The 15,612-nt window shown below is 38.9% G+C and overlaps 1 protein-coding gene and 1 pseudogene across 2 annotated transcripts in view; one reads left to right on the top strand and one right to left on the bottom strand.

Moving 5' to 3' along the window:
- Positions 1-1,180: 1,180 nt before the first annotated feature.
- ADIPOR2 (adiponectin receptor 2) overlaps positions 1,181-15,612 on the bottom strand; it is a 62,399-nt gene continuing 47,967 nt past the window's right edge. For both annotated transcript variants that reach the window (XM_016125920.2, XM_016125929.2), the window contains exons 4-8: positions 11,480-11,651; positions 8,467-8,653; positions 8,037-8,224; positions 5,276-5,469; positions 1,181-4,011 (exon numbers count right to left, since the gene is read on the bottom strand). In XM_016125920.2, coding sequence (XP_015981406.1) covers positions 3,883-4,011; positions 5,276-5,469; positions 8,037-8,224; positions 8,467-8,653; positions 11,480-11,651 — 870 coding nt within the window. In that variant the 3' untranslated portion in view covers positions 1,181-3,882. The remainder of the gene's footprint in view (positions 4,012-5,275; positions 5,470-8,036; positions 8,225-8,466; positions 8,654-11,479; positions 11,652-15,612) is intronic.
- LOC118614245 lies at positions 13,094-13,209 on the top strand (annotated as a pseudogene).

Raw genomic sequence — 15,612 nt, forward strand, 5'->3', positions numbered from 1 at the left:
CTGGCAAATGGCAGGACTGGGCTCTGAACCTACTCTCATTTCCAGGTCAGTGTAGCCAAGGCAGGGATGGAGGACAGTGACAAGAGGCTTCTGTGGTCGCACAGCTGGATTCTCTGCTTTTCTGGGTTCACTGAGGCCGTTCCATGCCATCACAAGCAAAAGTTACAATAGCCAGACTAAGCTTGTTTCACTAAGTCAAATATTTGAAGGCAGGAAAAGTTCACACATTAGGACACAGGGATTAGTGGTCCACAGTTCATTCCCACTGAGGGAAGGAAAATACAGAATGTACTGTAACTGAGGCAAAATATTCTAGATACAAGGAGTTAATTCTGGGGTAATTTTAAAGCAACACCGCCCACAGGCTTCTCTGGGCTGACCAGAGCGCTAGCATTCTTATAAAGTCAAAATTCAAACTTGTCCTTACCTATCTCCTTTACAATACCCACAAACTACACCTGAGAGAAAGTGGGCACTGAAAGTTTGTAGCAAACGACTAGGAAAAAACCAAATGAGCTATTTGTAGGTCTAGCTTATTTTTCAAGAGCAGAATGTCATCCATTGTTCAATACCCAGACAGTATATGGCAAACACTTAAGTTTTACCTGTACTTATAAAATGAGAGCTCAGAGTGGGCCTATTATTCCAATACTGGAAATTCCCCTGCAAAAAAAAAAAAAAAAAAAAAACCTAAATTTACCTAAGGCAAAAGGGTTGGGATTCCTCTTTCTTAAATTACAGAGGGGTTAAAAATTCCCAAAACTTTTTAGTCAATATACATGAGACAATGTACGATGAATTTTCTTCTTAAGAGTGCTGGCACAGAGTCAGCCTCAGCCTTTCTAAGCCTGTTTTCTCACCAAAGGGAGTTGATCATTTCACAGGGTGGTGGTCATCATTATGAGGCATAGAGTCCTTTAACAGATCCCTTTTCGTATAACACGTTCATCGTGTTAGGTATTATTTTTATAAACTATAATAAATTAAGAACTGCCCCTTGGAGTTAGCTCTCCCCTCCATTCTCAACCTGGTCAGAAAGGTGGGAGAAAGTGAGTTGGGCATAAGCACTTTGATTTGTAGATTAGAAAGTTTCTGAAAATTCCTTAAGTGTGTCAACATAAAGGCTTCATGTAAGCCTTGGGGAAGTATGCAGAGGAAGGAAAAAAATACACAACAGAAGTTCATATTCCATCAGGGTTTTTTTTATTAGAAGTTGAGAATACAGCAAGTAGGGAAATCCCATGGTGAATGGAACCATTGCACAGAGGCCTTTCTGAAATGCCAACCTTCTATGATCCCCCAAAATGTGCTTTGTGGCTTCAGCAATTTATAAAGGGAAAAGGGAAAAATACTGAAAAAGGCCACTATTTAATGATGATAGAATGAAGCTGTAGAGGTCCTAATCAGCTTAGGGCCAGAAAAGAAAATTAAAAATCTGCAGAGAACAAGCCAGCCTCTGAGTGCTGAGAGTAAGGCATTCAGGCGCCAACCTGGTGAGTTCTCAGCGAGCACTGTTAAGACCAAGTGCTCAGTGAGGCTGCTGGTAGTGAGCTGCACAAAGACATACACACGTAAATGGGCGCACGCACACACACCCAAACACACCCACCATAAAGAGGGAGATTTTCACTGGATTATACATCATTGATGTTAAATTTCATTTTTCCTAAGGGTTTGTGCTATGTTAAACTAGATTCAGCTCCTCCTTTGGGCTGTGGGGCAATTGGACCCAGAGACTATGACCTCTGTTGGTGTTTTTTCAGGGCTGCATCTTATACCCCACATTGCAAAATGCATGACCAAAGAGCAGGTCTGGCTTCAGATATGTGCCGTTGCTTCCATGGAGTTAAGTGAGCTTCCTTCCTGATGGCACTGTCTTGAACTATTTCTCCTCACAGGGAGTAATACTGCTCTGTCGGGCACTGCGCCAGTTCACCCACGGAGTCTTTTGCTGGGATCTACCTAGAACCCAGGGCAATGACCTAGAACCAAAATACTCTTAAATTCTTCCCAAGTTCTAAAATGGATTCTTTCTTCTTGGTTCCCAGCTTTTGCTAGAGATTAGAAGAGGAGAGAAAGGAGAAAAGGAACTGAGAAAACCCTATACTAAATAAGAAAATCCTTCCCATAGTCCTAACACCAGTTGCGGACGCCAGCCCCCAATGCTTAGGGCCTCAGTGTTTAGTTCTAGTGTCCATAATCCCCAGGATGTAACTTAATCACCTAAAGTCTTAGATAGATGACAGTAAGTAACCTAAGACTCAAATGCTTGTTGGATGGTTCACTTAGGAGCCAAGATCAGAATCTGTGAACCAGAGCCTCCCCTCACCGCTCTCCCTGACACAACAGGGTACCTCTGGGACACTTGTGATCTTTTACTTCTAGCAGCTCTTCAAATAAGCTTTAAGGATTCTACCAGACATATGATTTCCTTTACAAACTTCCCCCATGCTATCCCTTAAAAACAGGGTTCAGAGACTAGTGATAACTCCACAGTGGGAACGGGGCCCTGCTTTACAAGAGTTCCACTGGCTTTTTTTTGTTCAAGGAGAGCTGATATCTCTCTCACACTGAGGCTCACCAAGACAGTGTGCCAGAGGTGAAACTCATCTTTCCTAATGCAAAGGAAGCACTCTCCCAACCTATGTAAATGAGCTCAGGAGGCACCCGAACAAGGCAGAATCTCTTTTGTGGCTGGTTCCATGTCAGTAACTATAATGCCAGGAAAATATCAATTTTTATTCCCAGGAAAGAAGAAGGATAGTCAGGGCAGTGATTTTAATAAAGGGAAGTTTCCAGAGTATTTCAAAGCTCCATAACAAGGATACGGAGAACTGTCACATCCCTGCAATCAGATAAAAATCACCACAAAATTGAACAGGATGACAGGAAGTAATCAGATCAGCCCATGCTAACATTTCCAGAGCTCTTCCCACTATCTCCACTACCCCTTCGCCAGCATAATTGACTTTCCCAAGCAGGTGGGCCTACTCCTTAGAAGGTCATCAGCATGGGAAACAAGTCAGTTTCTCAAAGGACACCTTAACTAGAGCCTTTAACACATCCTATTAGCCATTCGTATGCTACTTCCACTGAGAAAATACATGCCACTTCTCTCTACCTCAGGACCCCCAAAGGCCCTCAGGCATGAGAGTGGTCATGTGATCACTGGGCTGGGGCTGTACTCTCTGCCCCACCAGGGTCCAAGGTATGTCAGCCTTTAGAAGGCACCTTGGTGCACCAAGGCATTTTACATTCTGGGGCTATCACCTGACCCTCCTACAGTCACTTTGTGCAAAATTGAAACAGTGTGTGGTACTTGCATGTTTCACTCTATACAAAAATTCTCCCTCCCTCCCCTACCCTTTTTAAACATTTATATAAATTCTTATTTAAACAGTAAGTTAGAAATCTTATTTACATTAATTTCTTTGTTCTCCCAAAAGAACATCTAAAATCACACTCCCACCCCTTAACAGGATATAAATGTTCACCTAAATCGGTTTGTATTATTGTTTTAAGAAGAGAGAAAGGGAGAAGAATGAACCATCAGCTAAACTGTTTCTCCATCTTCTACAAATAAATATGATATGGATAAGAAGCCAATTTGCCCAGGGTCTTGCAGGGCCCTCAATCAATAAATCCTAAGACTATGTAAGGGTTTGGGCCATTTCTCCTTTTCTCCAAATTGATGCACTACATCCTTTGAGGTATGATTTATTTTCTTTTCTTCTCAGTCACGTGCCACGTGGAGCCCCTGGGGGTATCAAAGCCCATGAGGCTGTCAGAGTTTGGGGGCTCCTCTGGTACTGGCATCAACAGCCAGTAAGGGAGGCCTGCAGGCCCTGGTTCAGGGTCATGGTCCCTGGCTAGTGGTAGGTATCACAGTGCGTCCTCTTCACTGCAGCCTCCGCCGATCATGAAACGGAACTCCTGGAGGTTTGAGACACCATGGAAATGAACAAAAGCGCCAGCGACCACGAAGATGTGAAATAGCTGATGAGAGTGAAACTGGAGGCCAAAAAAAAAGGGGGGAGGAGTAGAGAAAACCCATACATTATTAAAAGTCTGCTAAAGATTTTTAAGATCATTTATATTGAGCAGAGGTCAGGGAATGGAGGTGACAGAGCTCACATCTGAGGTATCCACAGGCTTAGAACATCCATTAGGCACATCACATTCTGCTGAATTGAAGAACAGCTGTCCCCAAAGAAATCAAGGTGCTGCCACTACAATCCAGACATGAAAATGTGCACACTTAACACTGGAGTATCTGGTGAATTCAGGGGCAAATGACGTAGACAGACTCTTGTCACCAGGCCACAAAGGCCCCAAGGGTCTCTTGATGTCTAGCAGTGGGCTATAGTTAGACAGAGAGGCATTTTCCTCATTGCTGATGAATGTTTTTGTCATGCACTAAAGTGCCAGAGCTATGGTCATTTAAATGTTGCTCTCTATTTGAAAAATTAAAGGGATTTCCAGGATTGGGTACAAGGTAAAACCCTATGGTGGCTAGAATTTCCTCCAGCTCTAAGACTCTGGAATTACATGAACAACATACTATATCAAAAGACTAGTAAAGCAAGACCTTTTGCTTCCTTCTCAAGTAAAAAGTTGGTCTACAAACATGTGATATTATTTCTGATTTAACCTGTTCCACTGAATGCTAGTTCATATCTCAAAAGGGGTTATCAAATGCTCGGTGCACCAAAAACAACTTCAAAATCACACTATTCTCTCATTATAGTCTTGAAATGAAAAAGTACAGTGGCAAAACAGTATTTATCCTTGGGAGAGACATTGATTTTAGAAGTGTAAACTAGAAGGATCCATAAGTCATAGCCAAAGAGATGTTTCCTATGAAACCAAAGGGAATTCATTCTCCCAAAAAAGAGGGGCAAGTTAAAAATCTCTCCATATTAATGTCAAAATTATGAGAAGGCAAACTCAGAGATAAATTAGCTAATCTGAAGTTTAAAACACTGCCTAAATTACCATTATCTTCATTATAGGGCTAATGTGTTATTAAATGAGGTAATCCATGTAAAGCCTGTGCCAGGCACCAAGTCCTGCGCCAGGAGCCAAGTCCTGTGCCAGGCAACAAGTAAGTGCTCAATAAACGTAGTTACTATTACACTTACCATCTGGAGAAGCGCAACTAATAAGATGGTTAAGATCTCTCGATTCTGAGTCAAAAACTTTTCAATTATTTCACTTCTCGCTCTGCCACGAAGATATGTATGTACACACAATAATCAGCCTTGATCATACTTACCCAGATGTCACACTTGCCAGGAAAGAAGCGTTCAGGGATGCGAGCAGCATACAGGGCAGCTCCCGTGATATAGAGGCCAGCCATCAGCATCAACCAGCCTATCTGTCCTATGGTGGCAGCCTTCAAAAACCCCTCCGAGATGATATAGTGCAAGGCAGGAATGATTCCACTCAGGCCTAGACCCAAAAACACTCCTAGGAATCCCAAGAAAAGAATAAAGCAAAAATGCAAAAGAGAAATAAGGAACAAGAAATAAGTATTACAGAAAAGAACCAGTAATTCTGTAAACTGACTATTTCAAAGTAGGATGCAACATTAGCTTCTTGTTTGAATGGAAAAAGAAGGTTCCACACAAGAAACCACAGCTATGTTCTAAAAGATAGATCTATTTACAAATGCAAGAAGCCCTCTGCTGAGAGAGGCTTAGCTTAACAAGTTAGCAGTCCTCAAAGCATTTAGAATTATGTTGCAAACTGTTTTAGGAAGATAGCTCTAAGAGTTTGTTTAAACCTCGCTAAATGTTGCCTCTTTATAGACACGGGTTGTGACACAGAGCAATTTTACATATTTTATCTTTCCTTTAGAGCAAAAGATATTCCTGAGGTGGAAGTGGGATGAGGTGAGGTGGGGCAATGAGACAGTGAGAGGTGGAGGTGAGAAAACAAAAGGTAGTTATTGGTTCTGATGAATCCCCAAAATATTTTTGGGAACCAGAGCTAGAACCAGACTCAGCTAGAGGTCCCTCCCTCCAAGCCTTGTCCTCATTTCCCAGAGAGGGAGAGGGAGGGGCAGGGAAGAGGAGGAAGGAGGAGAGGGAGGAGGAGGGAAAGAGGAAAGGGGAGGGTAGGAGAAAGGGGAGGGGAGGAAAGGGGAAAGGGAGGGGAGGAGAAAGGGAGAAGAGAGGGGAGAAGAGAGGAGGGAGAGGTGGGGGAGGGGGACAGACAGATGCTAGTGAAAGCTCCCAGGCCCAAAAGCACCAATCAGGTGCAAAAGTCTTGACCAAGCCCTACGGCCTTCAAAATCATCTGCAGCAGAGTTTTTCAAACTTCTGGATATGACGCAGGTTATAAGAGCAACTAAGTGAGTTTAGATCAGCATTTTTAAAATTAACTAGAATAAAATAACAAATATCAGCCTGTGTCACAAGTGGATGTTACAAGTGGAGTTAAGCATACTTTGTAAAAAGTTTTTATAATCGATATTTTTGTAAATGTATACGTATATGTATGTTTGTTTATATATATATATACACACACACATATAGATATATATATGTGTGTGTATATATATATATTTGTATACATGCACGTGTGTTTCAGGGTTGTAAGAGAAAACATCATGATCAAAAAAGTTTGAAGGGAACTGATCTAAAACCACTTTGAAATCTGTGTCAACCAATGAACCACATGAACTCCCTGCAAGAGCCATAACTACTCCTACATTTTGACATAGAGACTTAAAAATGATCCTTGCAAAACAATCATTTGGTAAACTTTCTCAAAAGACATTACCAAATAAGCTGCTGGTATGCAACGACATATGTATGCACATATGCATACTCATAAATAAAATGGGCATCTAAAAGAGAAGAGGAAAACGGCAATGCTCATCTCACATAAGAAAGGAATCAAGCAAGCCTAAATAAAAACGACTTCCTACCTCTATACCTCACTAAAGAAAAAGCATCTGGTCCTGTTCTTTCACTTGTTCTTTTCCTCTATTAGCAACGGCTGCTAATAATGGTCTTGGCTGTCACTAAGTCAAAGGCTCAGGAATTTGCTTCTCCTGATATGTATAAATAGCAGGACGTTCAGCTCTGCTCAGCAAAGTCGTTCCTATCTCACGTGCTCAAGCAGGCTTAACATCACAGTTAAGTACTACCAGAAAGCCAACCATGACCGCTACTCTTCTGCTCATATAAACTCTTAAAAAAGGAAGAGAGTAGGTGCTATAACAGTGATCATTAACAAAGTTAATTCTAACTTCTAATCTTCGAACTATGGCTTGGATTTTAATACTAAGTGGGTTTGTTTGTTTGTTTTTTAAGATTAAAAGGAAAAACACTCCTTTTCATACTTCTCAGTAGACACTGGGTTTAGTACTGGGAAAAGAAAATTCAAGACACAGCCTGGGCTATAAGGAGGCCCTAGTCCAGTGGAAGACAAAAAAGCATGTCTGTTCATCTCATACTCCTACGGGAAGACTCAGCCAAGGCACTCTGAGGCTTTTGACTTTCCATATGATCTCCAGCCAAATAGACATTATCCTAAACATAAAAAATCTCTTTATCTCTACCAACAGAAGAAATGTGTGGTGTCTACTGTAGTAAATACAGTCTTATTTACCTAAGCAGATTACACATTTTAAAATAAAAATACAAAACAAAACCAAAAATGACAACAAAAAAAGGAAAAAATCACTACAAAAATAAATTTCAAGCTGAGAGTAAGAGGAATTATTGTTTGTTTTACAAAGGTTATGGAGCCCCTGCCTTACCAACAGTGTATGGCCATAAACTCAAGTAAACATAGTCCAAAACAAATCAGCTCACATAGCTCACTACTACCTCTCCCTCAACTCTAAAGCTTTAAGACAACTAATGAACACTACTACATTAAAAGCCCCTCAAGAACAGAAACTATGATTTATTAATCTTTGCCCCATAAGTATATAGCATAATGCTTGGCAAATGGTAGACTTTTAATAAATAACTGGTAAATAAATGTATGTCCAGTATAAAACCTCCACATACTCTTCTTACCTGCTCTTACTCCTCGATACTGAGGGGTGGCAAACATGTCCCACTGCGAGACTATAATGGCTGCGATGCCCAGCACACAGATGACAATCAAGTAGATGAAGCAAGGTTGTGGATTACAGTAGAAAGAATAATAAAGCCAAGGAACGAAACTTCCCATAATCAGAAGAGCAATACCAGAGTAATCCAGTCTAGAATAGGGAGGAAAAAAATCCATTTAATAATAAATATTACTGCTCACTACATGTTCCAATTAATTCTTCATGACATGAACTAGCAACAATAGCTAAGAGGCGAATCGGGGTGCTTGCTTTCATTTGTTTTTTAAAAAATTCTCATCAGGTGGTAGAGGATTTTGCCAACTCTGCTGGACGATTTTCCCTAACCTGCTGACTAAATCACTGATCAATTTACGGACTTTACAGATACTTACTTAGAGAAGAGTCGGGAGACCCCTTCTGAGTGGCAGTAGACTGTGTGGAAGAGCCATGAAAAAGAAAGGCAGAGAATGGCCCCCAAGAAGAATAATCCAAAGACCACCTTCTCTTGCAAAGGGGCTACAAAGGAGATGTTTGGGCGAAACATATAAAAGATTCCCAGGCACAGGAAGAATACACAACCTAGGAAAAGAGCACAGAAGAAAGAGAAAAAGGATTATCTTTTGAAGAGACAATGTTATATGCCAATTATGTTTTCAATCACGATGATATCTGGATTCAAAGTTCCATGAGAAAAATTTTCTAAGTAACTAACTTATTCAAAATTTTGGCTACTTCAAACATTATTGGTATCATATACTCTTCAGCTTCATAAACTGAGTATAAAGGCAATATTCACTTATTTATCTAAGAGTATAATCTAAAAGCAAACCAGACAATGCCATCACTTCTTTGAAGACTACATTAGTCCACTTCTACCTCTAGATCTAGTATAAAATTTCATTTACAAAATTTTGGGGGAAAAAAATTGGGAGCACATAGGATGTAGCCCAGCTTTCAAAGGTCCATTCTGCATTTGCTTTTGCAATGAATTCCAATACCTCCAAACTCTGCCAAGAAATACAGCTTTCCTCCACCGAGTGGCCCAATAGATTCAAGAATTAAGGACAGTAAAAATGCCTATTCAGGCTATTTCATAACCAGTTTTAAAACTGTTATTCATAGTAAAATGCTGTGTACTTACTGCTTAGGGAAGGGCCACTTAACACAAGGCAGGCACAGAAATTAAAAATTTTTAAACATTTGCTAAATATTATATTTGATTCATTTAGTAAAAAATGCCCTGGAGTTAGAAGTCAGCAATGCACCTGATTTGAAACTCTATTCTACTCCCACTATGCTGGCAGGGAGAAACATGGGGGCACAGTGGAAATCAAACGTGTGATAAGAAATGCAAGTCAATAGAGTGAGGCCGGAAACTATTTAGTATGCAAGAGTCCCCCAGTTATCCACAGTTTTACTTCCATGGTTCAGTTACCCATAGTCAACAGTGGTTTGAAAATATCAAATAAAAAATTCCACAAATAATTCATAAGTTTTCAATTGTGTGCCATTCAGAGTATCATGATGAAATCTCACACCATTCCACATGGAACATGAATCATACCTTTATCCAGTGTGTATATACTATCCACCCCTTAGTCACTTAGTAGCTAGCTATCTCTGTTATATATGACAGAGAGACAGAGAGAGAGAGAGAGACACTCCATGTTCACATAATTTTTATTACAGTATATAGTTATAAGTGTTCTATTTTATTACTAGTTATTGTTGTCAATCTTTTACTGTGTCTAATTTATAAATTAAACTTTATAAGAAAAAACAGTTTATACAGACTTTCAGGCCTCCACTGGGAGTCCCGGAATGTGTATCCCCCTGGGATACGGGTTGGGGTGTGGGGATTACAACCATCACCACTATTAAATTTCAGAACATTTTCATCACCCCCCAAAAATGCCCTATACTTATTACAGTCATTTCCCATTCCCCAATTTCCACCCTAGACAATCATAAAATATGTGGCCTTTTGTGTCTGGCTTCTTCCTCTTAACATAATGTTTTCAAGGCTCACCTATGTTATAGCATGCATCAATATCAAATAGTATTTTATTGTTTGGATATACTATAATTTATTCATTCATCAGGTTGTTTCCACTTTTTGAGTATTTGGGTTGTTTCTACTTTTTGGCTATTAAGTTTCATGGTGCTAAAAACATCCGTGTACTCATTTTTGTGTGAACATGTTTTCAATTTTTTTGAGTATATGCCTAAGGAGTAGAATTGCTGGTAACTCTGTTTAATTATTTGAGGAACTGCCAAACTGGTTTCCGTGGGGGCTGCGCCATTTTACATTCCCACTCATAATGTATGAGAGTTCTAATTTTGCCACATCCTTGCCAAAATTTGTTATTTTCCACTTTCTTGATTATAGCCATAGTAGTAGCTATGAAGTGATATTTCACTGTATTTCTCAAAATGCAAAAATATTTGATTTGCATTCCCCAAAATGACTAAGGATGTGAGCATCTTTTCATGTGTTTATTGGCCACTGGTAGATCATCTCTGAGGAAGTGTCTATTCAGATGCTTTATTTGTTTTTTAAATTGGGTTCTCTTTTTATGTTTACTTATTGTAGGAGTTCATTGCTAGACCCTTACCAGATAGACATTTGCAAATATTTTCTCCTTTTCACTTTCTAGAAATGTTTTTTGACATACAAAAGTTTTTAATTTTGACAAAGTCCAATTTATCCATTTTTTCTTTGGTTGCCTATGTGTTAGATATCAATTCTAAGAAACCTCACCTAATCCAAGGTCACAAAGATTTACAACTATGTTTTCTCCTAGGTCACAAAGATTTACAACTATGTTTTATAGTTTTAGATCTTTATAATTATGTCTTTGATCCATTTTGAGTTAATTTTTATATACAGTGTGAGGTACAGGTCCAAGTTCACTTTTTTACATGGGGTTACTCAGTTTTCTCCAATACCATTTGTTAAAATGATTATTCTTTCCCCCATTGTATTCTTTAATATACAATTGTGATGGAAAAAAATATTATACAACACATTCTACTTCAAGCCAAACTTAAATTTAATTGCGAATATTCTAAATAAGGACTTTGAAAACTATTAAATAACTACCTTCCTCAGCGTTTATTAGAATATTATACCACACTTCATACAGCACCTTTTCTTGGTTGGCCTGGTTTGGACACTGTCTGAAAATCTAATAGAGAAAAATATGACTTAGCTATTATAAAATTATAGTGCAAACTAGGATAACCACAGAGTAAATCAGTAAGAAACTGCATTATTAGAATGCCAGAAAACAAAATGGCCCGTCCCGAATACATTTTTAAGTTCTGTCCTTATCATCAAGGTACAAAGAGAAAAAAAAGAATAAAAGTGAATCACCAATTCATTATACCACTGATATTACATACCTAAGAGATGTGTCCAGATATTGCCTGTCTCTGTGTGTATTCTAAAAATGCTTTTAAAACAGGCCCGGAAAGAAGGCATAGGGGGCCGGTGTCCGTGTAAAAGGAAGTCGTTATCCTTGAGCCAGTCTGGGAGTACATCATGAGGGATTACTCGCCATCGACCTTCCCATACCTGGAAGAAGATTATCAAATACCTTTGGGGTTTTAATTGTCAATTTAGCAATATTGGTACCAAATAACAATCTCTACCACAATTTCTTAAATTTTCTTATGAGAAAAATAACTTTTATAAAAACATACTTTCAAAATGTATAACATCCCATATTGAGTTTTTAAAAAACAGATTGATCGAAAAGGTATTTTTTTTAAATTGGGGGACTTTTCCCAACAGAAGGAAAGAATAAATGAACTTTGCCCTAAAGAGTGGTTTCAAACTTTCTTTCAGTCTGGCTAAAAAGGAGGGCGAGGGGTTCAAAGCCCCACACACAGACTACCTGTCTTCTTCTTCCACAACTGCCTTTACCTCTGAAAAATCCCTGTGATATTAAATCTGGCCATTTTTACACTTAATATTCCTGTTGATAGAAAAAACAACTATAGAGAATCATACTTTTGTGCCTTTTGCTAAAATCTCTCACTCTTCCTTTACTTTCTCTTCCTACCACAGCAAATATGAAGTAGAAAAGAGCATAGAAGTCAGAAAATCTTAGATCTTTGTCATTAACTGGCTGAATGAGCTATAATCACAAAATCACCAGCCTCTGTTTCCTCATTTATAAAATGAGGATAAGAGCGCTTCAATGATTATGAAGATTCAAATGAAATAACCCAAAACACTTTATAAATGAGATAACAAACCCCAGCATCCATCCCAAAGGTAGTATTAACCTCTATCATCCCCAGAAGGTACCATCTGTCGAGAATTTGTGGCTAATCCACCCTTCTCGAGCTAGAAAGATGCTAAGCCTTAACGTAGCTTCCTTCAAGCTCCTTTGCCCCACTTTCTCCCTCTTCCTCACTGTCCCTCCCACATCAGACTCTAAAGGAAGAGGGATCAGATCAGGAGTTTGGTATTCTCTCCTTAAAAAGTTTGTCAACCTCTGCACTCTGCTTCTTTTAAAGTCTCTCAGCCCAGAGAGCTCGTATCACAAGATCACTTAATCCTAAACTAACTTGCTTCTGCTAGCCAGAAAGATGTAAAGAAAAATGCCAGCCACATGGTCAACCTACAGACTTCATCTTTAGACAGTGATCCCAGACTGCTCTCCTCAGGGTTCTTGTGACAAGCAACATGGCTGGGCCATACAAACTTGGTTCTCTCTCTACTATACAGAGAGATTACCACTTAATTGCCAGCTACTGTACCCATTCCTCTCGCTCCACAATATTTTCCTGTTCTAGGCTCTCCTCAACCCTTCCTGACATTTATAAAAGAACTAATTCTCTGTGTAACTCCAAAGGAAGGAAGTGAGGACTAAATTTAAGAACAGAAATGGCCATATTAATACCCTATTAAAATTCACTCAGGACGTGGTTCCATAGTGGAGCAGTTAGCACATCTGCTTTACAAGCAGAAGGTCCTGGGTTCCTGCCCCAGTGGAGCCCCGGTCCATGGTCTACAGCCATGCCATCCTGAGCAAGCCTGATGTCTGATCTCGGAAGCTAAGGAGGGTTGGGCCTGGTTAGTACTTGGATGGGAGACCATCTAGGAAGACCAGGTGCTATAGGCACAAATAATAATAAATAATTTTTTAAAAGAAAAGGAAAAGGAAAAAGAAAAAGAAAATTCACCCACTGTCTCTACCTTCCTTCCAACTCAAAACCTGAGGCCTGTGATTACTGGTGCTACTCTGGCCATTCTATGCTTGTTCCTAACATACAACAATAAAATAATATCAACAGATTAATCTAGATTTTTAATGTCTACTGCTAATATTACTACCACTTGTAAAAGCAGCTGTTTGAGATCTTCCACAGGACTTTGTGGTGAGAGAGACACACCAAAACATGGAACTTCTTTTATCTAATTTAAACTTGGTAAAAATAGTTACTGTCGAGATTAACCTTACAAGATGCTGCTACTCTGTTTTACTTCAGGAGAATTTTATTTTCTAAGAGGGAGAGGACGATAGAAATCGATCATCAGGACAGTTCACAATAAGCAAACAGCTCTGCTGTGGACATATGAAAATTGCTATTGTGTTACCACACACAGCCAAATAGTCAAATGCTTCCTGTTTATAGCCAGAAAGAATATGCTGTTTCTTACTAGTTATATGTCAGAGTGACTTCTCCTCTGTTTCTAAACAAACATTTTGGTGCTAAACACTGAGCCAGGGAGTTGTACTTTCTAATTATACTACGATTAGTGTTATATTCAACAACACTGCATCCTCATTCCCAACTTGGAGTCAAGCTAACTGCCAATTTAAACAGGTATCCTCTTTTATAGCATGGAGGAAAAAAGAACAGGATCACAGCTTAGATGAAGACATGTTTATTTATAAGCTTGACAAAGACAAGACCAAAGCCAAACAGCACTAGTTCACTGAGTTTGTATTAGACCATACAGTGCGCAAAATACAATTTTAAAAAGCACCTACAGTATACCTCCTATTCTCACATGGGCCAGGCTATGCTGGCAAAACAGCAGCAACTGAAGGCTGAATAAAAAAGAGACCAAGATCAAACCTGGACACTCTATAAAGACTAAAATTATTTTATTTTCCCTATTCCTGCAAGAACAGCTTTTTCTAAAAGGAAAAAGTACACCAGCAAGGCGACAGGACACTTCATTTTAAACTTCCTCTGTTTACTTGCTTCCAATCCAAGAAAGAGAATTCTACAGCACTGGGCATGCTAGTTTTCAAGTGCAGTCAGCGGCACCACCATCGCAGGTACAGTAGTACCCTAGAGAACACCATTTACCAAGAAGCCTCTTTGTCCTGCTCTCGCAGATAAACTGCTAGGATATGGGAGGCAAACAGTTTATCAATTTTTGTGCCCCACTCATTTTCCTTCAGTAAATCACAGATTGCAGCCAAAAACAAAAAAACAAAAACAAAAACAAAAAACAAAAAACCTATATATTCTCCCATTAACTATTAAATTTAAAGTTTTGCTTTATTCTTTACTCTTAGTTCAGAAAGAGAATAAAAAAGCAGCCACATTAGCTACATTACCTCCACTGACAGAAATATTAAAGAACTCTAATGGCCCAGACACTAAACACTTAACTTTGAGAGATTTAACACCAAACTTGCTTTTTAAAAAACAAACCTTCAGCGCTAATTCTCCTGAGTCTGTGATCACTAGAATAGGTCTATTGTTTTGCCTAGCTTTTTTTTTTTCCCCACCAATTTTCAATTTTCAAGCACTGATTAAAATTTCTTGGGCTCTAAGACCCATAAATACTTATACCCTTCCTCCAGCACTCTCTACTCATCCCTTTATCTTGAAAAGGATGTCTATACTCAGATTATAATATTCTCTTCTCATCCTCTGGTCCAAAGTACAGCAGTCTAAGACAACTGGCCCTAATTATTTCTAGTGTTACTGTGAATGCAGAAAAACCTAAGTTTAGTTTTCAGGATCTAGGACCATATGCATTTTGAAAAGTCTAGGTTTCATAAACCCCATTAAAAAGCTGAGTCACAAAAATTTCTCTCTAAATGATCAATTTCTCCAGAAATGTTTAACAAATGAATTTATATGTACTAAACACACAGAAAACTTAATATTGACTTTAGATCATATCTCCCAGGGTCCCAGTTGATAAGATTAATCAAGCGGCTATAAATTTACCAGTGTCCCTATTTTCTTAAGCAACCAACCTCAATTCCAGTTACCATTTTAGAAAAGAAAAAAGAATCCTTAATAGGTCCTAATGAATCCTAATAAAAAATCAGAAGAAAACCTTAGAGACAGAAAATATACCAGCTAAACTAAAAATACTAGATGTGCAAAATTTCTGGAAAATTTCTATCTTAAGAGTAGTGTGATTACCCACAGAATCTCTAGAAAGAGTAGCATGTTTGCCATCACAGTCAAACAGCAGAATAGATTCAAGGGACTTGGAGGTGACATTTTAGTATCTCCAGGTATCAACCACCCCCAATTTTGTTCATTATATC

This window comes from Rousettus aegyptiacus, unplaced genomic scaffold, assembly GCF_014176215.1.
Source record: "Rousettus aegyptiacus isolate mRouAeg1 unplaced genomic scaffold, mRouAeg1.p scaffold_m13_p_2, whole genome shotgun sequence".
NCBI lineage: Eukaryota > Metazoa > Chordata > Mammalia > Chiroptera > Pteropodidae > Rousettus > Rousettus aegyptiacus.